The sequence below is a fragment of the Oculina patagonica genome, chromosome 12, assembly GCF_052425735.1.
Source record: "Oculina patagonica isolate OP01 chromosome 12, crgOcupat, whole genome shotgun sequence".
NCBI classification, from domain to species: Eukaryota; Metazoa; Cnidaria; class Anthozoa; order Scleractinia; family Oculinidae; genus Oculina; species Oculina patagonica.
In genome coordinates, this window is record NC_135769.1 from 16,707,575 (window position 1) to 16,731,813 (window position 24,239).

A 24,239-nucleotide genomic window follows, 5' to 3' on the forward strand; every position below is an offset into this window, starting at 1 on the left:
GCTTCCACCGGAATTTATTTCACACCAGGCGAGAAAAACAGTTGCAAATGTCACTTCATACCATTCTAAATTCTGCAACTCAGCCAAAAATAACGACAACCTCTGCAAATTGCGCCCAAACAGAATGAAATCGAGCTTAGGGGATACAAGGGCCGTTTTGTCCAACCAAAAATAATGGTCTAAACTTTAATAAGTATTTTTTTAAATAGAATCTCTTTTTCACTATCTCATCCACAGAGGCCCCTGTGGGGAGGAAAGGTGGAAAGGGGAGAATGAGGGCGCGCGGGGGACGATCAGTGTTCCCCGCGCGCTTTCCTTCCCCTCTTTTAATACCAGCCTCCGAACTGCTATCGGTCAAGGCAGCAGAAAAGAGGCCTCCGCGGAGAAGACAGTCTTTCCTACGAAAGGAAGAAAAAACATTTATACACTAATTTACACAGCATACCAGCAAAGCGCAAAAAGAACTTCCGTTCAGTCATATTTATTTTCATTCTTACTACTCGCTGTTACATGACCTTTTTTAAATGTGTTCTTTATCATCACTCGGCAATATTCGTCGTAAGTTGCTACGGACTTGCCCCAACAATATACAAGTCTATCATCCGGTTCACACCAAAGTAAACCTTAAACACGTTTAAAATTGTTTTGTGTATTTCTGTCACTGTTTTCATTTACAAACGTAGTATCCTTTGTTGATCGGATTGTGAAATCTGACAAGCTGGTTATAGCAACCCATCATTTACAGCAAACTCCGAGCCATCAGCATTCTACACAGAGTAGCCTAGCTTCGTGAAGGTACAGACCCGAACCCGTCTGACAACTGTTGTATACGATTCTTAGAGATGTTATAGTTAATTTATTCACCACTTATCAGTTATCACGTAGTTTTTCGCACCGAAGGTACACAGTACTATCCTTCAGCCGCCAAGAGAAAAGTTGGTGGAAAGGTGTAAAATCAGCAATATCGTCCCTCGCAGAAATTTACCATGTATTTTTCTCTGATCCCATGACTCGATGTCAATCGATCTGAAGCACTTCTCTCCTGAGCCCAGTCCTGAAGGGCCCAATTCGGTATTCCTCGTCCTCCTTGCCTGGGTTCTATTCAGGGATTTTTTTCATTCCAAACCTTTAAAGTTAAAACGACATCAGTATCAGTTGGTTCAAACAGTTCAAACAACAAATCTTGTTCATAGAAGAATCCCGAGGAGCGTACGTATTCTGTTCTCAGAGGTCTTTTTTCATTTCTAGCCTGTGAACAGGCTCCCCTAGTCCCTTCTCGGCTCGCTTCGCTCGCCGATCAGATTGGGTGCCTGCTCGCAGGCTATTCTTTTCTAGAACGACCGTAAACGGAGATTTTCCAGAATGAATAGCAACATTTTTTTAGATACAATACAAATTTTAAATTCAATTTAAATTCACTTTGACTCCGTGAGCTGTTCAGTCCTCGCACACTTTTTACATTCCTGATCGTCGTGATCAGCGCCCTAATCTTGTCGGATTTTCCCTCTGCCTGTGGTTTTACTCGTCAGTTCTAGGCTTTTCTCAACTTCAAAAACTGCTTTTATCGCTTACTTTGCAAAAGAAAACCATCCAGTCTGCAGCTAATAAAAGTCGCAAAATCACACAAAATTAATTGACTGATCTCCTTTTTGCTGTTTACCGACGAAATCAATTTTTTCTAACAGTTAACTGTCTCGAGATTTAACCCATTGACACCCTCTAAAGTTCCGAACGTTACGAGCCTCATTACTTTGGGATTTAGCAATCTTTTCCTCGAGCCTTTTCCTCTCGCTACCAGGAGGGTCGTTACTTTCGGAACTTGACGGTACTTAAGTGATAGTTATGAGAATTTAGTGGTATATACAGCGGTTTTCATTTTTCACTGAGTATCGAAAGCAGATTTGCGTTTGCTTTGGTTTTGCATTACTACGCGCAGTGATTGGTTTAAAAATCTCCCGACACATTCTCGACCAATCAGCACTAAAACCAAAACCAATCGTGTCTTGCTCGCGCACGTTTTCCCGCGCTCCGTGCCGGCTACATGTATTTGCTTCGAGTTTTGATTGGTTCACTGTATTGTCTATGTCCCTTGTGATTGGCCAGAGTAATTACTTTGGCTTTGTTTTTACGACACTCAATTGAAAACTGCTCCAAAGACTATTTCGTAGTTTGTGACGTTGTTCATTTGCGTAATATGCGTGTTAACAATCTTCTAACATCGTGAAAAGAAATACTTACTCCCTCCTGTCCCTTGAGCCCCTCCCAGAGGTTTCAAGGAACAAAGGAACATTCCCATAAAATAACTGGGCACAAAAGGGAAGGAAAGCTGGGAAGACGGGAACAAAAGCTGTGTTTCTGATATTTTAGAGAACAGGGATCACAAAAATCGACAAAATACTGTTACGAGATAATTTTTGCGTGTTTCAGTCATTTCTGTGTTTATCCTTATTCAGCATTTTAAAACCTTTCAAAAACCAACAGTAGTTCTTGTACAAGTTCTTTTTGTCGTGTGAAATTCATTTTGTCGTGTGTTTGGAAATTGTACACCTGTACATCTGCAGCTTTGTTTATTACCGCAGTCCATTAAGTAGACAAATATTTCGGTAGCTTATTCTTTTGATTTTTCCGTTTATAATTAAAAGTTTCCTCCTCGTATATTAGTTTCCACGGAACCTCGCAAGCTGAACTTATTTTCCTTAATGAGGTTTTATTGCTCTTCATTCAAGAGTCAATTTCCCCTTGCTTTTAGTTAGCCGAGCAAACCAATTCTAGAAATCTTAATAAGCTTTTCACTTTTAATTTCCTATGCTTGTTTTAGCTTAATTCAAGTTCTCGTTTTAATTTTGTAAACTTCCTACTGTTGATGTAAGTTCGCTCTTGTAATTGTAATCGGTTCTTTTTTTATTGTGCTCAATAGAAGGCTTTTGTTCACATTGTAAACACCTTGTTTGTAGTAACGATATATAAGGAGATACAATCATTTACAAAAGTCGTTGGCCCACCCACCCCCATCCCCCCGTTTCAGTGTTGGACAGCGCAATGTGCCCAAACTCCTCGTGCAGTGCGTTTCAGTTTGTGAGAAAAAGTAGGCAGCAATTGAAGGCATTATTTCTTTGCATGCTACGCAACATTGCAAAGGGGGAGAGGGGAAATTATTTGACTTTTTCATGTTTCAAGAAAAACAGCAACTGCCCCAAGGTTTTGTTAATGATTATAGGTTGTAAAAGTTTCCTTGATTACAAATGTGGAAGCAATAAACTACTGTTGGAACCAAGTTCTGTCTAATCCTTGGCGTCTGTAGAAAAGATCCTTGAAGTTAGATCTCCGAGTACCAGGAGTTTGTTCCCGCAAGCAAGTGGTTGCTCTACCGAGCTAAGTTTCCCCCGTATTTCAGTGAAGTTCAGTGCGTGAAAAACTTATCGTCACAATACTTTTAGGGAACAAGGGAACACTAGGGAATTTTTTTTTTGGGAACAAGGGAACATGGACCCCCCCCCCCCCCTTGGAGGGGCTCCTTTCTCCCCTGTAAAAACGTTTACACCGCATTACCGTCCGAATATCAGTCTCATACAGCTTAGAACACTTTGCTCCATCTTACACGACCAATAACCAATTCAGCCCAACGAGAACCCATTTGTTTTCCACTACTCACTTTGACTGCTGCTCTGTGAATGATTGAGTGACGTCTGCCAAGAACATCTATGTCGTCATCATATCCTCCACCAATCACAGTCGCACATGGAATCCCTCTGCTAAGAGTCATTTTTATCACGGCCACATCACGATCAAACAGCCCTGTTAGTTAACAACATTTCTCATTGAGTACAAGAATCTCTTAATCCAACTGGTACGTTTCGATTTTCAATTGAAAATGCGAGAAAACGTTCCCAAACCACTAGCTAGAAGCAAGAACCAATGCCATTTTTTGGCAGGGATCCGTAAAAACATATGAATTTCTGATCTATTTAATACCACGTCGGTTAGAGTAAACCCTTGTGTTATTGATTTAGTTTTCAAGAACGAATGAACGAAGGTGTTGCGTGTTTTCTATATTGGTCAATATACAACGACCCGAAGATAACTTATTTAACTTCAATAAATTTTTAATGCTACTGTTTCAGTCGCGTTTATTCTGCTTGTAAAAAGGTGCTTAACCAATCAAAACAGAGATCTCCGTCCTCTTGGCCAATCAAATCCGAATACCCGGAAGCAGATGCCCACAATTCAGTGGAAATGACATCATGTTGTGTCACGGCGCTTGTCACGCAATCAATAACGAAATGAGGCAACATTAACCAGGCTTGTAAATTTCGCGATTTTTCGGATAAACCTGGCACATTTCTAGAAAACAATTCAAAAGAAAACTAACTTGTTCCGGATCGTTTGCATAAAAACGCCTTGGTTTGGCGATTTAGAAGTACTCAGCCCCGACTTGTTCTCATCAAATGGTGTTAGTGTGAAATGTGCGTCTCAGCACAAGTCCGACAGGTTTATATCTGTGGATATTTTTAGAACACACGCGTGTCCAATGAAAAGCTTCGTTGTAAGTGGATGTGTATTGCAGGCAATATTTATATATTAGCCAAGCGAAGTTCTGCTTTCTTTATGGCGGGTTAAAACTGATAAGCTGGCGAAAATCTAAAAAATCGTCTTCGGTGAGGCGTTTTGCATTCACTGGTGTGTGAAATCTATTGTGTTTCGACCCAAAAGAGGAAAATAATCCTTTGGGGTTTTCCCTTATCCTGTATGAAGTCAGAGCCTTGAATTAGCAAACTCGTTCGACAGGATAAATTGAAGGTGGCTGGCAAATTATCGCCCATTTGAAGTTAGTTGATTCTTGTCTACAGCATCTGTGAAGGAAAGAAAGCTTTCTTGGTTTTGGAAAGGTAGGTTGAAATAAATTACTTCGTCATAAATCATTATTTCAACCTTTCATCTACTTACAACCAGATGGCCGGTGGGTGCGCAATAGGTTTTACAAGTGAACTTTAACGTGAAACGAAACTTTCCTTTTTAGCATTCACCAGAAAAATTAAACCTAAAGTTTTCAACTGGTAATCCATTTCCATTCTAGCCATCCGCAGCCAAAGACGCTTGTTAACAGTTTAGTGCTTTAATATAGCAATTGTTAATAAAAATGGACCATTATTTTTAGGTTTCCTACGACACAAATATAAATTTTGGCTGTTCGTCTGTTAAAATCCGTGACAAAGGCCCTTTAAGAGGATATCAGTAATCTATTTTCATAAAGTGAATCCTGATTCGCCTACACGCATTTGATAACTCTGTGCTTATCACAAACTAACCTGTAGCAAATTAGACTCGTAATGAATTTTTTTGTCGAGGTATTACGATTTTTACAAAAAAAATTTAAAAATAAATACGACGCCTGATCTTGTCACTGCAATTTGAATCGAAAATTATGCATACGTACCCTCGTTTCTGTTTATAAGAAAATTGTTTTTCCGGTCGAGGCTGAATATTTTTATTTTTCTGCCGATGTTAGGCTGAAAATATTCTTGATTTTAGAGATTTTAGGTTTAGTTCATGTCCTTTGTGCTGTATACTATACATATGTATTACAATGTACCGTTCATCAAACTGTCATTAGCATCGAACCTTTAGCTAGTGCACGTTTTTATCGTTTTATTGGCTTGTTTTAATTGCCTTTGAGAGAAAGGGAGAATTTTATACGCTTTAGTTAACAAAACATATAATTATATTGTATTGTATTGTATTTACAAATTTTCAACATATAAAATTATATTCTTCTCAAAATCTCAGTTAAAATGTTGCAAATTTCAGCCTCGATATTCTCATAAAATAAATTCTGAGATGAAGAACAGAAATGAAGAATTAAAAGTCCAGAGACAAAAAATTAAATGTCCTTTTGTTTCTATGCAACCAGAAGCAGTTTGACCTATTAAAATATATTTTAACTGATTCCACAGATTGGAGATTCAATATGGCAGGCATTAGGAAAAAGCTAGTCATTGTAGGTGATGGTGCTTGTGGGAAAACCTGCCTCCTCACTGTATTCTCTAAAGATGAGTTTCCTGAAACTTATGTGCCAACAGTTTTTGAAACTGATGTGGCTGACATCGAAGTTGATGGCAAGTTAGTAGAGCTGGCATTATGGGATACAGCAGGACAAGAAGATTACGACCGGCTGCGACCTCTGTCCTATCCCGACACTGATGTTATTCTGATGTGCTTCTCCATTGATAGCCCCGACAGTTTGGAGAACATCCAGGAAAAATGGACTCCCGAAATCAAGCATTTCTGCGGCCAAAATATACCAATCGTTCTGGTTGGCAACAAGAAAGATCTGAGAAATGACGATGGCATAAGAAAAGAGTTATCCAGGATGAAACAAGAGCCTGTTAGAAGCGAAGAAGGATCTTTAGTTTGTGAACGGATCAAGGCCTATGCTTTCCTGGAATGTTCCGCTAAAACAAGAGAGGGAGTAAGAGAGGTATTTGAAACGGCTGCGAGAGCTGCACTTAGGAGCAAGAACCGAGATGAAGAATATACCCCATGTTGTAAATTCTGTAAAATCTGTTAACTTGCTTTAGAAGACTTTGCTGGAGATAACTGACCAAGCAAAGTAACATCCTTTTAAAACTTCTTTTCCCATCACGTTATCAGAATTGTTAGGATGGGCAAAATTTCTGATCAGTTATTTCTGACAGAGAAAGGGTGCGAAATTCGAAAGCGCGCCGTTACGATTGAATGTCGTTTGTTGAGCTGTATGTTTAGTTCAGAAAACATTTGCAGCATTTTTAGCCAATCAGAACAGAGACAATTTTTTAACCAATCAGCAGCAAAAACAGAGGCAATGGTGGTTTACCTCGCGCGTTTTCCCCGCGCTTCGTACAAGATCATTCTGATTGGTTCATTCCACTGTATAAAAGGGTATTTCGTTAAGCTAACTGCTCAGAGAGAATCTGTTACAGCATATGTATTTTACCGACAATAAATTAAAGTAGCAATAAAAATATTGTTAATTGATCATGTCAGTTTTTGGAATCTTGACTGGGCTCAATTCAGATAGCAGAAAAATCTTGCCCAACTTTTATTTCCGTCAAATATCGTTATTATAGACTGTTCATAGAAACTCTATTTTTTAACACGATATATAAGAGCTCCAATAGGAAGAACCGTGGGAGTTTGGGAGAATTTACCTACAGTTCTCTCGCAGCTTTTTTCATCTATTACGATCTGCATTGAACACACTCGATTTATTCTGAATTCAATGTAAGAACAGTTTGGTTGGTAACAAGAAAGATCTGAGAAATGACAAACACATGATGGAAAAGTTATCTAAGATGAAAACAAGAGCCTGTTTTTAAAAGCGAAGAAGGATCTTTAGTTTGTGAAAGGATCAAGGCCTATGCTTACCTGGTCTACCTTGAAGGTCCCGCTAAAACAAGAGAGGGAGTAGAGATGTAGAAACAGCTGCAAAAGCTGCACCCATATATTTTACAGAAGCAACTGCCCCTATTATCAGTACCCATTAAAAACACCCTACTATTATTTTCTAGGGCTAGGGACATTGTTTGACCTGTTATCTATTGTTTAGCCTGCATAGCAGGCACCTGTGTAGTTTTTGAGCCCACGTTTGGGAAAGGCGAAAGGCGCGAGACGGCCACGCCTTTCGCGTTTTCCAAATACGTGTGCAAAACTACACAGGTTGATTGAAGAACCAAGCGCATGTCTCGGTCCAAGAGATGGTGGGCGATCCTGTTTTTAAAAACGCTATGTTACAAAAAGTGGATGCACGTTTAAAATTGTTAAGCGTAACATTACATTGCATCTGCAACACTGCTTGCAATACACCAATTCTGAGAGGGGCTCAAAGTGCAATTTTGACATTGCCTGCAAAATTGAGCACAGTCAGTTTGCAGAGTGTGGCACTGTATGCATTTAGCACTAAAGAGCCGTTCAATACTTGATCATTACCTTGATCTGTGAGACATAATTTACCAAGAGCATCATCTTGATGCGGGTCCACTCCAGCATCATACAAGACAAGATCAGGTCTGAATGTATCAAGCAACCAGGGTAGATAATCCCTCACTATGTTCAGATACTGGTCGTCATTTAAGCCACAATCTAAACCAACATCTAAATCACTCTGCTGTTTCCTAAGTGGAAAGTTTTTCTCGCAGTGCATGGAGAACGTAAAAACAGAGTCATTGTCTTTAAAGATGAAGGCAGTGCCATCTCCCTGAAGGAAAAACAATTTAACTGATCAGGGCCATGATTCATCTTTCAGAAACTCTGATGGGATGCCTAGCTAGTTGATTGGCTTCCTCTGAAGCTTTAGAAAAAAGCCTACAAAAAACGCACACTGACAGATGTTCCCAATACACTACAGAAATACAAGAAAGTTAGTTTTTTTTTTTACTTTGCCCATTACATGATGAATCTACTGTCATTGGAAGAGCGCCTTGACCAATCACAGTGCTGGAATCTTTGTTAAACTCTGGAGATTATACTAAACAACTAACAAGTAATGTATGGTTCCAGAATATGTCCATACTCCCACCACAGAAGGGATTGGAAATTCCTGGGGGTGGGAGGGGTCTCAAAGACCAAAAACCTTAAGGAAATGTATGAAGCTTTATGGAATTTCCAAAGGGATGGGGGGTCTTCAAAAAAATCCCTTCTGTGGGGGAGGTATGGATAATTTATGGAACTACACAATGGTGTATAAACTTGTGGAAATTTTGGTGTACTAGAAACATCTCATGAGATACATGATTTGTCAGAGAATGTCTGCTTCTTTTAAACTTTTGACAAAGCTTTTATCACCTCTACAGAACAAGGAAACTTTTAAAAAAAATTGTTAAGAACCCGGAAATGATGAAACATTGTTGTGAAAACACAGTGTTTTTTTTCCCTTGGCGCACAATTGGGGCAATTAACATTAAGGTAACAATGTTTTGACAACAGTCTGAAAAGTCTTGTTGCACCAAACACAAACCAATTTATTTTACTACTACAGTATACCTGGTGAACATCCAGGTCCACAATCAGTATTTTGCTGACTACTTTGCTATCAATCATGTCCTTGGCAGTGACTGCAAGATCATTCAACATACAGAAGCCTGAACCATGGCTTGGAAAGGCATGATGTGTACCGCCTCCAGTGCTGCAGGCTAGTCCATACTCCATTGCTAGCTTAGCTGCAAGCATAGTACCACCTTAAATTTTAAAAAAGAACATTATGAAGTTTTATGCTGCAAAGTTGGCCCATAGTAGAACAAAAGAATGGTATCCATTGGCTGATCACGGCCTTTGGTTCTCCAGGTAAAGAGAATTGATCTTTTGAGCTTGTAAGAAAAAGTTTGCTGTCGTGCCAAGTGGCTCATAAGACCGAAGCTTTTTCCAGTTTCTGTAGCATTAAGTGGCTATGAGTATTTCTACTCCCCCCTGGATGGGATGCTTGTCCATCACAGGGTTTCCCCCCAGCATTAGTTTGCCAGTACCCATTGATACACCTGGGTGGAGAGAGGCACTGAGAATAAAGTGTCTTTCCCAAGACCATGACCATGCTTGAACCCCGCCCGCTCGATCTGACGTCCAGTGTATACCTGCCAACTTTTTCTGGGTCAAAGGCGTGAGATTTTTATCTTGAGAGTGCCAAGATTTCCGAAGAGGATATGACAATGTCGGAAGCCTCCCGAAGAGGTCCGAGGTATTCCGAAGACGTTCCGAACATATCCCGTACTTTCCAAATGCTTTTCTCATCAAAACTCTGAGATTTTGGAGAAAGTATCGTCATTTTACCTGGAGTTTTTGTTTCTCCCATTGGTTTGAGTTTACATTTTTTGGAAAGTGTGTTCGTTTTGGTTGAGAAACTCACATTTTTGGACCAGGCGTGAGAAATTGGTTCGTAAGCGTCAGTTGGCATGAGATTGAAGTTTTCAACTCGGAGGCGTGCCGAGAGTTGGCAGGTATACCAGTGCTCTAACCATTTGGCCACCACACCTCCTATTTGAGTTAAGCTTGGGTTTGTAAAAAAGGATTGAAACATCCCAACCTTCAACTGACCCCATTTTGGTCTTAACTTCCTGAAATGGTTTTAAAACTAGGGATCCACACAAAATCATACCTACTTCAAGGAAACATCTTTTAAAAAGTCCTTCAGACCAGTGAAATCCAGTTTTCCTCATTTCATACAAAGGAATACTTCCTCTGATAAAACCATCTACATAGTCATGGTCATGAATTTGTGTAACTACTTCATAAGGTGCCTCTGTAGGTTGATAGATTTGCATGGATTCCAACATGTTGTCTCTAATGATCCACTCCATGACTTTGAGAAACTTTGCCATTTTGAATCTGTGCTTTGCTGGCCACTGACAACTGAAGCCTTCATGATGTACAACTGGTAACTTGGCAAGATGTGGCCTACCTTAAAAAAAAAAACCATCCAATCAGTTTTTTATATAAATTCCAAAAATATGAAGACATATTACAGTGGAATCTGGATTTCGCAAACCTGCCGATAACTTGAACCAAGAGTGGTTTCCCTTCCCTTGGACAAACACTCTTCCCTGATTTTTCAACCAATTTTTGTTTCCCTTGGAGGTTTGAGAAATTCAGGATTCTTTCATGATTAGGATAGCAGGCTGTCAGGCAACACATCAGCAGTAGTGTGTCATCAGTGAGAAGAACGGGGGTAAAACAGGAGTGTTTAACAAAAGAAGGCAAGGAGGTCATGGGAAACAGGAGAAACATGAGAAGAAGAAGAAATGGCAAAATTTTGCTTGCTATCTGGATGTTTTTTGGGCTTGAAGAAGCAGGGGCGGATCCAGGGGGGTGGATTGGGTGGCTAGCCACCCCCCTTGATCCACCAGAAAAACGAAAATAAACACATTAAAATAGAAAATAAGGACAATGACACTGGGTAAGGGGAAAAAAGGTGTTAATATTTTTAGTTAAAGTTAATTTGACATATTTGTTAACATCCACCTTCCTGAGCCAGGCGGCCGTTCAAAGTAAAGGACGGCCACTTTTCCGAAACAGGAGATTTTCGACAGCCTGTTTTACGACGTTCTGTGCTTAATGTAAAAAAAACATGTGGTATAATTTTAAAAAATTACATTCCTTTAAGCTTTCTAGAGTTGTTTTAGCCTTGCTGGCATGATTTTCTTCTCCATATTAATCTTTTGAGTGAGTTTTCTTACCGTTTTCTTTGCATCGAAGCGATTTCAATTCTCAAGCAAAGCCGCTATTCTAAAAACATTGACTTACCAAAATGTCCCCATGCCACTTTGCCAAGAGCTAAAATTTTCCTCGCACGTAGGTGAGGAAAACAACGCATTCCTTCGTGAAAGTTCGTGGCTTTTCAACTTCAAATTTCAATCACTATTCATAAGAACTAGAGTTTCTGTCCCAAATATAATTCAAGGTAAGTTGAGGAAAGAATAGGTTTGCTAAATTATCAAGGAAAAACAGTGGTTTAATTACTCAATTGAAAGATGTTTAAAGCTGCTCAAAATCGCGGAAATCACGTCTAAGAGGCTTCAAATTCTTAAAATTTTCTGAGGGGGCATGCCCCCAGACCCCCCCTAGGGGGAAGGAGCATACGGCCCCATGAAATATGGATCTCAGGCCCGAACTAATTTGGACTCCCACTTACAAAATCCTCTTTAAAAGCCTGATACCCCCTACCCCCACCGCCATAAAAAACCTAGGGCTTAAACAAGATAGTAAACTAAAATATTGGCAAACAGCCACCCCCCTTGGAAAAATCCTGGATCCGCCCCTGAGAAGATTGTGTGACAGTCCCAATCAGTGTCTACTAATGTTACCATACTACAGCAATAATGTTACTTAACTACAAATGCTATTTTTGTGTGTAAACACATCTGAACAATTCCCAACCCATCCAGGGATAAAGTTCCCATGTGTAAAGCAGGGGGTGGGGGTTAGGCTGTTCATTACTCCAGCTATAAACCTTATAGAATTTCCTGAATCTACAATGTTAGCCAGCATCACATGTCAGCTAACAAGTCAATTTTATTTCATTGGTGTAATTGGCAATTGTGTTGGTGGTGTATTAGCCATTAGCTTCTTACACAGATGCTCTTTGGGCTCGCAAAAGGTTGAGTGACAAGCCCAAAGAGCATCTACATAGAAGGTTTGTCAGCTGATGTATTGGTGACATGTCAGCACGGAAGAATCAGCCTCAATCCCAGAATAGGACAAACTCAAAGAAGGCCCACCCTGTGTTGGTGGTGTGTCAGCAAAATATAGCTTCCTACCAGTGCTTGTGCAAGATTGCGTGACCAGCCCAAACAGTGTCTACTTTAACGTTTCTATGCTACAACTGTAACAAAAGTTAAAAACTGCAAATTGTTTCCCTGTGCAAACATCTGTGAACAATTCCCACCTCATCCAGGGAAAGAGTCCCTATGTGTAGAACGGTATGTGTAGGCAGGGGGTGGGGGTCGGTTAGGCCATTACTCCAACTAGCTGTAAACATTAATAGAATTTTCTGAATCTACATTTTTTAGCCAAATGTGCATCCCTACAATGAATTATCGATATTTGCTGTTTACTATGAATTTTCCGCCATGAAGACTTTCTCAATCCTGCCCTAAAGTCTTATGTAACCTTTATAAACCCTAGCATCCTCGCAAAACACTAATCGCGAGTAAGATACTCCATACCTGACTGAAAACATCTACGTCGGATACAGCTACATACACTAGAATTCCGAAATAAGGGGTTGATTATTCCTTTAGATTCAAGCAATCGTGTAAAAAGACCGGTTGTGTGTATACCCTTCATACCGCTGAAAGCCATGTTTTTGAGCATGCAGTTGTACAGCGGAACTCGTTTGAAATGTAGTGATGTGGAAGTTCTTGTGTTGAATGTCATCACCTTTGTATCAATTTATACTGCAAGTTTCCGTCTTTAAAAAGCATGGGAAACGTGTTTTCTTATGTTCTCAATCGTCTTCTTGGCAAAGAAGATGTCAGAATTCTGATGGTTGGCCTGGATAATGCGGGAAAGACGACCATTTTGTATCGATTGAAACTTGAAGAAGTAGTGTCCACAGTTCCCACTTTAGGATTCAACGTGGAAACCGTTACGTACAAGAATATTTCCTTCACAGTTTGGGACATCGGCGGGCAAGACAAGATAAGAAGTCTTTGGAGAGTTTACTTTCAGGGTACGCAAGGCCTAATATTTGTTGTAGATAGTGCCGACAGAGAGCGAATTGAAGAAACGAAAACCGAGCTACACAAGCTTTTGGGCGAGGAGCAGCTAGCCAATGTTGTGCTTCTTGTGTTTGCGAACAAACAGGACATGCCGGATGCCATGAGCGCTGCAGAGATTCGCGAAAAGCTTGGTTTAGTAAACATGCGAGACAGGCCATGGTTTGTGCAATCTTCTTGCGCTGTGAAAGGCGAAGGTTTATACGAGGGTTTGGACTGGATGGCTTCGCAGATTAGAAGCAGAAAATCGTGGGTTTGAGCCAAGTTCAGTGAGCTTGTATTGTATTGCAGACAAAGTGACAGATAGAAATACAGATTATACACATGGCTGGTATTATATGTTGAAAGGAAAGGTGTTAATCGCCATCCTCTCGAAGACGTATTAAACTAATAGGGTCTAATTTACACTACTTATTGTAAAAGAACATTGAACACAAGAGTGTTAATAAGCTTGTCTCTAAAACAACAGAATAAATTTTTTTAAGGCGTGAAACAATCGCTTTCTGTCAACACTGACACCCTCTTGGTAAAGTTGTTTTCAGTTCAAATTCTAGCATATATACACATGTTTAAAATACATGCTGATTGGTTGGGCAGTTGTTTAACATGAAGCTACGTACAGTAAATAGTTTTGGCATGTCATTGCTTTTTGTTGGCTTTATTTTAAGGAAAAATAGCCACTTCCAGTTTACATGGTGTGATACAAATTGTTGGGGAGTGGACTCCCATATGAAAGGGACGAGGATGCTAGTTGTCTCGCTTAGGGATGTACATTACAGAGTTTGGTCGCACCGATGATGTTCTTGACAGAATGCCAATATTTTTAGCCATCTAAGTCTTGTTTAGGGTTGCACATGAAGAAATTGAAAATGCTGTCATGCTGTGTTGGTCGAGACCAATCGCATGAAATATGCTATTTTTTAGGGGTAAAGAAAAGCTTGAGCCATGCCCTGGTATGGAGTTAAATTAAAACAGTCCAACGAGCAATCTTCACATGTTGTATTGTTTAGTTCCAAAAATTATCCATATCTCCCCCATCGATGGAATTTTTCCTAAGAACCCCCACCCCTCTGGAAATTTCAATTAAGCTTGATACATTTCCTTAAAGTTTTTGGCCTTTGAGACCCCTCCCACCCCGAAGAATTTCCAATCTTCCCTGTGGGGGGAGTATGGATATTTTCTGGAACCATGCATTACGAATGAAACATTTTCTTACACAAGTGGTACCTCAATTGAATATGGATGTTTGAACCCCACAAGTTTCCTTAGTAACAAAGTCAGGTGAACAGAAAACACAGTTATTTTATTGCAAAAAGAAGGTACTTTAATGGGTCTTGTTAAGAATTTTCAATTCTATAAATCATTGACATCAATATCATACTCTCTGTAAGTAACTCTGGGCCACATCTTGAACTCTTCCCATGGCAAATCTTTTTGCTGACTAGACATTTTCATTGGAAAGTCTTCCCTCGTCATTTGTAACCACAAATCTTCTGCTCGAGGATCTAACAAAGCATTTCCCCTAAGTTCTTCAAGAACAACTTGCAAGTTAGATAAGTCTACAAAATTTGCCGAAACAGCCAAAGAATCCTCCAAGTTTTCCACTCTGTGTGGACAGCCATGAGGAACAAACAGCAGTTCACCAGGTTCCAAAATGCATTGCTGAGGAGTTGCTTTGGTCAACAGAGGATATTTATCAAAGTCTGGACTACTCAGGTCAACATCAAAAACAAGGTCCAGTGAATCCTCATAGTGTGGATAAAGTAATGGAACATCTTCTCTACTAAAGAATGTCCACCTGTGATAGAAAATATATATCAGTTACTGCCAGAGTTCACTTAATTCCTTTAATTAAATAAGGAAAGGGAAGGCAGTTAATTAATTGAGATTAGCATGCTTATTATTGAAACTGAAGATTCAAAACAGGCTTTTTGGCTACGAACTGATGCTTTAAAGAAAGCCCCTGAACTTATGGAGTCATGCATGAACATATTACCTGAGAACATAAGAAGACAGGTAATGCTGTGAATAACAAATGCAAGATTAACCGTGACAGAGCTCTAATTCTGACAAATTTCGGAGGACACTGATTGGAACGAGGAAAACTTTTTAAAAGACTGCATTTAAACATTGAGGGAGGGGTACATGAGGCACCTTTTTTCTATTTTTACTTACCACTCAAATGCATCTTTCCATTACTGGCCAGCACTGAATGATTGTAAAAGCTTGGATAAAGGGAAGTCCAATGTAAAAATGCCATTATAATGTGACAAATATTATCAGCCAGCAAATTTTAATGAGAAAAATGTTTTGAGGCAATTTGAATTTTTTTCCCAGATGTCAGTGTACGCACGGGCGTAGGTGTGTAAATGGATGCTACACCCCTGCTTTTTTTAAACTCACACTAGCTCAGGACCAAAAGGGCAAACTGGGTAATAAATAAACTGTTTCATGCTATGTGTTTACACTTTTACCTTTTTCTGCCCTGAAAAAGTGCCATCCAGAAGTTAGAACCAAATGCATCCACATGAAGATCGCTGTGTAATCCTGCAGGTGCAATGAACAGGCTTGGCCAGCTGTTCTGGTACAGTGATTCTGGAGCGGTTCTTTGTAAGAAATCCCCAGCAAAATATTTAGGAATCACTAGCTCTTTTGCCAATTCAGGGGCATTTGTCGGTATACTCCAGTCAAACAGGTAAAGAGGTTCTTGTAATGATTGCAGGGAGTCCATAAAGTCTGATATTTTTATGCTACAAGCTGTCTCAAGCTTTGCCCATTCTGTGGATTCTTTCACCATTCTTTTAAGGGGTGCTGTCTTGTTACCAACTACCTGCAAGGGTATCAAAAAAACTTGTGATAAAAATATTAATGGCAGCTTCTGTCTCAAAAGCAAGTATATACAACTTTAGCCCCAGCAGGAGTGCCCCCTTTGTTAAAAGAGTACAGACACTCATCAGAAAGTTAGAATTAAACCCCATTAAGAAGACCCATCTGGGCGCGGCACAAAGTTTCTTTTTACCCTCAAAAGAGAGGGTAGGGCAGAGCTATGTTGGCTTGATGATAAACATGTTGCTATCAAATACTTTAATCTATGAAAAAAATTTATATAAAGTTATTGTGATCAGTAAAAAAATTCTTCTGAAAACGTATAAAGACAATTTTGGAGAATTTGCATGCCAACACAGATTTTGTTTCTTTGTGCTTGTAATGTGGATGGGTAAATCTTTATAGCTTAAGATGTACAATGGTCCTATTCTCTCTTTTCCCACATCTTTCTATTCAACGGAAATAGGAAATGAAAATTGAGAGAAAACTGCTGTCACGTGATCGTGAATAAATTTAATTTTACACGAGTTCCTTGTTGACAAGAACGACACAAGATGGCTACAGGTGGCTGGCGCCCGTTCATATTTCACTATCTTTGTTTCCTGGTACATTTAATTGGAGTAACATATCACGTATCAGAGATTAACCTGGAAGCTCACGAGACCTACGGAGGGAGATTCAAGTTCTTGACCTTCATAAACATGCTGTTACAACTTCTGTACTTCAACATGGCCGCCGTCACGGAGTTTCACGAAATCGTCAGGAAGCGAAAGAGCGAGCTCTTCGCGTCTGTCTGCGATTACACGTTCGCTTGCTTTGTTTTTCCAGTTGGAACTACCGTCAGTATTTTATTCTGGGGCCTGTACGCAGCCGATCCACACTCGTGCCAAACGCCCGAGGAAGCCAAACAAATTCCCGCGTGGCTCAATCACTACATGCACACTTTTCCTTTGGTCACGATTTTGGAACTGTGTTTTATTACACACAAATACCCGCCAAGAAATAAAGGAATGATGTCCGTTTTAGGATTCGGCGTTGTTTACATGGCGTGGATTCTATGGGTGGCGTTTGCAGCTGACATTTGGGTGTATCCATTTCTACGGAAGTTGGACTCGCTCTCCATTGCAGCATTTTTCGCTTTTTCTTTTGCCGTTTTGTTATTCATTTACCGCGTTGGAGAGTGGGTAGCTATACGCAAATGGGGGAAAGATGTTTCCGTGGAAAAGAAAAAACTCTAGCTGATAACATAACTTTGCGTGACGGGTAGTTCATAAAAAGATAAGTCATTGCGTGACCCGGATGGACGTGCGTGACAAAGAGTACCAAAGTAAAAAACGTTGTTTAGCGTTGTCTAGTCTCCTTCGCGGCCGTTTTTAGAAGGAGCGTTACGTGACGACACTAAAAACGGCTGCGAGGGAGACTAGCGTTTGTCAGGAGCTAAAAAGAAATTTGTCTTAAAGTTTATTTATTTTTTGTTTATTTACTTTTCTTTGTTTCATGTGTAACCAACTTATTCTCAGACAGTATACACTGTACCATTATTTTAACATTTACAAACAACAGAAATGTAAATAAAAGTGTGAAAAACCTTTACTACAAGAGTGATCATTTTCCCATAGAATTTACTTCTAGACAGAAGCTTTTAAAAAGCCTGTTGTATCTTAATTCCAGCTATCGCATTCTTAAAATTGATCAATATTCAATATCAAACCACCAAAAGTTAAATCCTTTACTGCTTTGTGTAAACGAATTCTCCTAGCCTGTGTGCAGACATCTCCTCAAATTCTCCCAACTAGAACAAAAACAGATAGGTATATGCAGGCCCATAGCCAGGATTTTGCATTGTGAGGTGCGGATGAGCGCCTTTGGCGCGAAATCTCGAGCTCCACAGGCGGGAGAATGAAGGGGAAAATTTTTGAAAAAAAAATAGGTTATCTGCTTCTTCAAGAAACTACATTTTAATACTGAGTGCCGTGTTCCGAGCCAAACAAGTACCCATTCTCCCCCCTTTTTGGTAGCACCTAGGAATATTAATGGCACTCTGAGCAGTTCAAGTATGAAGAACATTACAGCTCTAGGTAGAATGTATCATTAAAATTAACCTAGAAATCACAGAATTTGGCCAAAATGTACGAAAGGTGGACCGTCAACCCAAAGGGTTGATGTGGTTTTTTTCACAATAAGCGGACTTCTATTTCCAAGGCTCGTGGGGGGGGGGGGGGGGGGGGGGGGGGGGGGAGAGCAGACGCACCCGTCGCACCCCCGTCCTATGGGCCTGATATGGAAACCAGTAATGTGAATCGAGTAAAAGATCTTTCACCTCTTTAATGTGTTGAAAGTTCCAAGGAACTGTAGTCAAGGTCTCGACGAGTCCTGTGATGATCACAGGGATACCACTAATGCAATAATCAAACAGGAACTCCTTGGCATCAAGGGTACTACAATGGCGCCGCTCCACCTGTAAGGTAAGTAACTCAACATGACATCAGCCGTTCATGGCAAGCAACACTGTGTTGATCCACAAAATATTCATACACCTCCAATAGAAGGTTTCTTGGCCTAAACCCTAACCTCCAATGATTTATTTTGGGTTGGGATGGGTATGGATATTTCCAGAAACAGCAAATTTCTTCTAAAAGTTTTGAATTCTGCAAACTCGATATTCATACCTTCCAACCTTGTTCAATGTTGATATTATCGGTAAGTTTTCTACATTGACAAACTGGTGCATATTTGCAATTGTCAAGTTGCAAGAAGGGAGAGGATGCTAACAGGTATTGTTGTATGATAAAAATAATTATTATATACCAAAACAGTGGATAGTGTTTTTGGTGCACGCTGATTGGCTACTCAAGCTCCGAATATCCTTTGTTATTATTCAACAAAAGCGCGCGCTGCCCATATATGGTCAAAATGTTAACGTTATCTGTCATCCATACATGACAGATATCCTGCGATATACGTAGGTTGCGAAGATTCGTCCGAAATCTTGTAAAGCTTTGCGTAATTACAGTTTTTAAATCGGCGAAATTTGTTTCGTTGACAATTTGTCGAATAATAAAACAATTATCCTGCTCAATCTTGCGGAATATCGTCTGATTTTAGCCAACTCGGCCTACGGCCTCGTCGGCTAAGTATCAGGCGATATTCCACGCGATTTCGCAGGATAATTGTTAATTATTCACCTCTGAACAACACGCGCGAGAAAATTGTAATCGTCGCAGGAATAAATTAGTCAAAAATCATCCTTTCGGGTTATATTATCTCACTGTTTTAGTATATACTTAAACAACTATTCACCTCGTGTGGGTTGCTAGCGGTAGATATTTACCTTGCCGCTTTGCAGCTTGGTATACATCCACCACTAGCCACCTCCACTTTGGTGAATAGTTGTTAACTATTTTTGCAAGTGTTTCAACCAACATATAACTTTTTAACAGAATAATATTACTTAAATAAAAGCCTCTTTATTCAGTGTTTCTTTGGCCAGAAATTGACTGTGGTGTGTCATCTTTGTTTAGTCTAGGATAGCTTTTATTATTTTGGCAAGGGTTTCCTCGATTTTAATATACATGCATGTACAAAGGATTTCATTATTACTCCATAAGGTTATGGAAGTCGCAGATATTCAATCCAAAACAAAAATAGCACCTTACACCGCATATTTTTCCAACTTACTTCTACTGGTTGTGGCATTTTCAGTTCATTGGGCCGTTGTTGCAACAAATGCTCCTGAAGACTATTTCTCTTATCCTTAAGCTCTTTACCTCGCTGTACTTTTAAATGCAGCCACGCTATATTCTTATCCTGTGGATCCAGCTTAGCAGCAATGTTCAGATTGTTTAAAGCAGATGAAGTATTGTGTAGTAGGTCATGATAAGAAGCTAGCGCAGCATGAGGCATGGCACTTCCAGGATGTGAGGCCACCTTCTCTTTTAAGGCATGAACCTGCTGTTTTAGGTATGCTTTTCCTTCTGGGAGGCTGTTCAAAAAAATTATTTTTGTAGTGAAATCCCATGGCAGGGGAGAGGGAGATTTTCATATGGAAGTAATGAGGGTGTTCCTTGGAAATTTTGAAATCAACCCTTAAAGGTTATTAGAATGTCGCTTTGTGGATGTGTCTTGTATGTATTGACACCCCTAAGAAGTACTACCTTATTCTCACTAAATTTCGCGAGTACTTAATTTCGCGAAAAATCAAGAGCCATATTTCACGAGTACTTAATTTCGCGATTTTGAGAGGAAGGTACAGTTGGAGTGTATTAAATTTCGCAATTTTTATCTATTCTTCAATATGAAGCTTTGACCTCGAAACTGTAACAACATAATTAATATGAAAGTCATCGTAAAAACAGCAAACAAAACAATATACACATGACAAAACATAAGGTATTAAACAGTCTAAATCCCTAATAGGTTCATCTACGACTGCAAAAGCGAGATTTTGAGGAACTTGGCGGCAGAGAACAGTTCAAACAGTGCGACTGATATAGTGGGAGATAACTAATGGACAAAATTAAACAAAAAACTTCTAAACATGAAACTCAGACATGTTAGAATAACTATGATAAAACACATCGAGTTTTATCAGAGTTTTATATTATCAGTACGATATTAAATTTCGCGATTTTAAACTTCGCGTGTCCTATATTTCGCGAGTATTAAATTTCGCGTTTTTTTTTCAAAAATCGCGAAAATCGCGAAATTTAGTACTCGCGAAATTAAGTGAGAATAAGGTAATTCTCCAATTTAACTAGTTTCTATCTTATAACTTTCCAGTTCAGCACCACAAAAGGGATTGGGATAACTTTGAAAGTAGTCAAATTAAATTGCAACACTATGCAGCACCAAAGTATAAATTTTAACCTTGTACATGGAAGTCCCCTCTCCCTAGGAGTAAAATAATGAAAGATCTTAAAATTAGCAATCAATGCAAGGTACAATCTTCAGTCATAATCAAATTGGAGATTAAGATTACATGTAAGGGCCCTGCAGCTCTCTTGACTTTATATACTGTATTGATGAAACTTATCTTAGTATCGATAAGACTTTTAAAAATGTTGGCTTAGCTCACTGGTTTCGGTATGAATGCAGGTGACATTGCCCCCTAATGTATCAGTCAAATCGAAGGTTCAACATCCCCCCCCCCCCCGGGCATACCCCGGGCATTTGACACCTCTGCTGTCCCGGGAGGAAGGGAATTTGATAATCAAAGCCTTCCCGGGGGTGGGGAATTTGATTCGACCACATAGGGTGGGGAATTTGAACGCAGACTTGATTTCTGGTTATACGTGTCCTAGTAAATGCACGTGGGTTTATAATCATGGTGGAGATAGATTATATTCTATGTATTGGTTATCTTCTATGCATTTATTACACAATAGAGGAAAAAACTGTGTGGTCTATTTATAAAGTCGGTATGCAGACAGAATTTTACGAGCATAAAAAGCTACACAGTTAAAACAGTTATCTGTTTAGTTATCAATTTTCCCGGGGGTGGGGACATAGACTAAAAATAGGCTTATAGTAGGGCATTTGAACGGCTTTTTGGCCCAGGGAGGCGGGAATTTGAACACAAATTTTCCAAAAATTTAAATGCCCGGGGGGTTGCCCGAGGGTGGGGGGGAGGGGGATGTTGAACCTTCGATTTGACTGATACATAACAGCATCACCCCTCATTGAGAGACGTAGTGATATTTAAGCTATCCAATTATCATCATTAATCAAAATTATGACTAACTTTTTTGGCACCGACAACAGCTCTTAGATCGGGTAACGGTGGCCCAGTAACCCCATTGCCCCCCCCTCCCCCCCCCCCCCAACCTACGGGTAGCCCCCAGAAGAGATGAAGGTCCACTAACCTACCTAGCAACATATCTCAGCAGTGTATTTGGATTATGTGATTTTGGCTTGTTTAAGGAATCTTTTAGAGTCGTGTTTTTTTGTCTCTTTCTCCACCATCTTGCCAGAGCAGGCCTGGCCCACAAAAAATCCCGTTCACCCTCATTTTCTTCACTCTCCTGTCCGCCACTTTGTCTTTTATCTACGCGATCCAGTTTTTGTTTTTTCCTCTGTATGAATTCTTCTGATACTACTATATCATTTATCGGTGGCCATTCGCTAAGATATTCTCTGTCGTTCTGGAGATCATTTGGCCTATCTTCCGTGAGGCACCGGGATCCGCCATCTTGGATATTTGGTCTAGTTCCAATCCACCACGGTGTAATCACAGGACACCCAAGCCTTCCAAGCCTGGAAATATTGGAATGTTTCGTTTGGAGGAAAATTCTTAAACTTGAAAGAAATATGAACAAGTTTTGAATAAAAATAGTTTACATCGCTTCAGTTTTCTTTGCTTCTCGTGTGATTTCTTGGCCGATGTTTTTTTTCGTTTTTGCTCAATTGCCCCCCCCCCCCCCCGCCCTTACCATTTTTAGCTCCCATGTGTCTATAAAAAATCCTTTCATTCCCCTTCTATTCTAAAGCGAATACGAGTAGCTCATACATGGGCCAGGTTCCCTTATTTCATCATCATTGTAGTTGCGGTGGTCAAGCTTTAGCTTGTGGTCAGGTACAGCATCATAAGCACTACTTTTTTCAATGCGTTTTCTGGTTTAGTACGCATTGCAGGCCTAGCATCAGGGAAGCAAACAAAATTCTTCTCTGTTTACAACATTTCTCCTTGGGGTAAGTTGGGGCGCGTTGTATCAAGACTATTCCCCTTGCTTGCCTGCTTCAAATAATCTCTGCAGGATATTTTGTGATCTACTTTAGGTGGAACATCCCTGCTCCACCCTAAGTTGATGTGCTAATCGTTGCAGCTGATTTATGCAGCGGATAGTGTTCCTCATAGTTTGGACAACCAGGCTCAGTAAATGGCAAGCTCTAGTAAACAATGCTTTCCACCGGATATGTTCACTGTCCAGTGAAAAAGACTTTACAAAAGGATAGCGATTTCTGTGGTGGGTAGTGTTATCATTCTTTGAACAACTGAGGCCTGATGAGCTACAGAACAATTCATATTTTAAGCATTAAACACAATTTGTTTATTCCTTTTTGAAAACTTTGTTATCCAGATGTTGTCACGAACTCCACGTTTTAAAAGATCCTCCCATCTTCTTTACTGGTCACTACTCAAAACTGGTTAATACTTTTTCTGATTTTATTACAAGTTTTCTTAGTGTATTGCCTAGTCTGCCTCTTGTAGGATGACATGACGACCCAATACCAGTGTACCGGCAACAGTGAATTTATTCTTATCTTGATCTGAACTCTGGTTGTTATTCGTATCACATCACAATGCTACACCAACAGCACATCTAACCACCAGGCCCCAGTTGTTCAAAGGGCGGATAATATGCTATCCACCAGATAAATAACTTTCCTGTAGATAGCTAAGTAGGTTTTGTATGACAGTTATCCACTGGATAGCGATTTATCTGGTAGATAGTGTTATCCACCCTTTGAACAACTGGGCCCAGAGAGAGAGGGGGGCTAGGTGTGAGATAAATATACTGACAGACCACAACAGTTCTTACAGACAAGATACCATACATGCTATAACTGGTTAGAAACTATTAATCTAACTCTATGGCAACAGAATATATTTTGAGTGCAACTTAAAAAAAATTCTCATTTCTTGTTACCATAGAGATATGGAATGAAATCATGGGATTGAAAGGACAGTTGGAAGCAATAGCCACAGCTTTTGCCAACAAACACTGGTGAACTCCTTAGGATTACCACTTCTCTGTGTAAAGAAACAGTGTGTGTACAAGTTAATTGTACCAGGGGAATGAGGATACTCGAGAAAAAACAAAACCCTGCTTTAACACCCACAAATACACATGATAAATAAAAACTCCAAATACTACAACCTGTTCAAAACAAAAGATTCTAATGATGTTAATCTTCCCGCAGAGATGCCTTCTTAGAACTGAATTTACAATCCTAAATCGCCAATTTCATATATTTTCCCCAATATCCCTTCACTTGTCTAATACTTGAGCATCCCCTTTTTGGAAGGGACTACACCAACTTGGAATATTGTCCTGCCCACTAGACTATTACTGAAGTCACCAGTTAAATGGAGTAGACAGCATTCCAAGATAGTAAACAACAACAAGGAACACAATCCTGTTGCCAAAGGCCACAATTCTTTTAGTCATAATAATT

The 24,239-nt window shown here is 39.8% G+C and overlaps 4 protein-coding genes and 1 pseudogene across 6 annotated transcripts; 3 read left to right on the forward strand and 2 right to left on the reverse strand.

Annotated features, from left to right (window-relative positions):
• Positions 1-116: 116 nt before the first annotated feature.
• On the reverse strand, positions 117-12,823 carry LOC144632459 (uncharacterized protein SYNPCC7002_A1628-like). 3 transcript variants are annotated; one of them, XM_078491117.1, is made up of 6 exons: positions 12,687-12,823; positions 10,121-10,423; positions 9,016-9,209; positions 7,963-8,230; positions 3,653-3,795; positions 117-1,126 (listed from the first exon to the last, which is right to left on the reverse strand). In XM_078491117.1, exons 1-6 carry the CDS (start codon positions 12,820-12,822, stop codon positions 1,103-1,105), a joined length of 1,068 nt encoding a protein of 355 aa, XP_078347243.1. In that variant the 5' UTR covers position 12,823; the 3' UTR covers positions 117-1,102. The 3 variants fall into 3 exon arrangements, with proteins under 3 accessions (XP_078347243.1, XP_078347244.1, XP_078347242.1); XM_078491118.1 differs by lacking the exon at positions 117-1,126 and having other exon boundaries at positions 1,147-3,795; positions 10,121-10,419; XM_078491116.1 differs by lacking the exon at positions 117-1,126 and having other exon boundaries at positions 1,147-3,795.
• Positions 4,582-7,011, forward strand: LOC144632490 (ras-like GTP-binding protein RHO). Its single transcript, XM_078491160.1, has 2 exons — positions 4,582-4,886; positions 5,952-7,011. Exon 2 carries the CDS (start codon positions 5,966-5,968, stop codon positions 6,563-6,565), a length of 600 nt encoding a protein of 199 aa, XP_078347286.1. The 5' UTR covers positions 4,582-4,886; positions 5,952-5,965; the 3' UTR covers positions 6,566-7,011.
• Positions 12,824-12,862: 39 nt separating the features above from the next.
• Positions 12,863-14,540, forward strand: LOC144632494 (ADP-ribosylation factor 3 pseudogene; annotated as a pseudogene).
• Positions 14,540-24,232, reverse strand: LOC144633438 (uncharacterized). The gene is made up of 6 exons (XM_078492312.1): positions 24,144-24,232; positions 21,930-22,316; positions 19,743-20,046; positions 18,385-18,522; positions 15,713-16,068; positions 14,540-15,036 (listed from the first exon to the last, which is right to left on the reverse strand). The coding sequence occupies exons 1-6, from the start codon at positions 24,230-24,232 to the stop codon at positions 14,592-14,594; spliced, it is 1,719 nt and encodes a 572-aa protein (XP_078348438.1). The 3' UTR covers positions 14,540-14,591.
• On the forward strand, positions 16,596-17,512 carry LOC144632485 (androgen-induced gene 1 protein-like). The gene has a single exon (XM_078491155.1). The coding sequence runs from the start codon at positions 16,619-16,621 to the stop codon at positions 17,300-17,302; it is 684 nt and encodes a 227-aa protein (XP_078347281.1). The 5' UTR covers positions 16,596-16,618; the 3' UTR covers positions 17,303-17,512.
• Positions 24,233-24,239: the final 7 nt, after the last annotated feature.

What these genes read in the sequence shown, in the direction of transcription:
- LOC144632490 (XM_078491160.1), top strand. Translation starts at nt 5,966, where the DNA reads ATGGCAGGCATTAGGAAAAAGCTAGTCATTGTAGGTGATGGTGCTTGT.
- LOC144632459 (XM_078491116.1), bottom strand. Translation starts at nt 12,822, where the DNA reads ATGGCTTTCAGCGGTATGAAGGGTATACACACAACCGGTCTTTTTACA. An exon ending in ACGTAGATGTTTTCAGTCAG is followed by an intron (nt 10,424 to 12,686) that starts GTATGGAGTATC and finishes TTTTTTTTTAAG; the next exon opens with GTAGGCCACATCTTGCCAAG. An exon ending in AAGATGTTTCCTTGAAGTAG is followed by an intron (nt 9,210 to 10,120) that starts GTATGATTTTGT and finishes TTAAAATTTAAG; the next exon opens with GTGGTACTATGCTTGCAGCT.
- LOC144632485 (XM_078491155.1), top strand. Translation starts at nt 16,619, where the DNA reads ATGGCTACAGGTGGCTGGCGCCCGTTCATATTTCACTATCTTTGTTTC.
- LOC144633438 (XM_078492312.1), bottom strand. Translation starts at nt 24,232, where the DNA reads ATGACTAAAAGAATTGTGGCCTTTGGCAACAGGATTGTGTTCCTTGTT. An exon ending in AAATGCCACAACCAGTAGAA is followed by an intron (nt 18,523 to 19,742) that starts GTAAGTTGGAAA and finishes CTTACCTTACAG; the next exon opens with GTGGAGCGGCGCCATTGTAG. An exon ending in CTTTTTCAGGGCAGAAAAAG is followed by an intron (nt 15,037 to 15,712) that starts GTAAAAGTGTAA and finishes TTTCTATCACAG; the next exon opens with GTGGACATTCTTTAGTAGAG.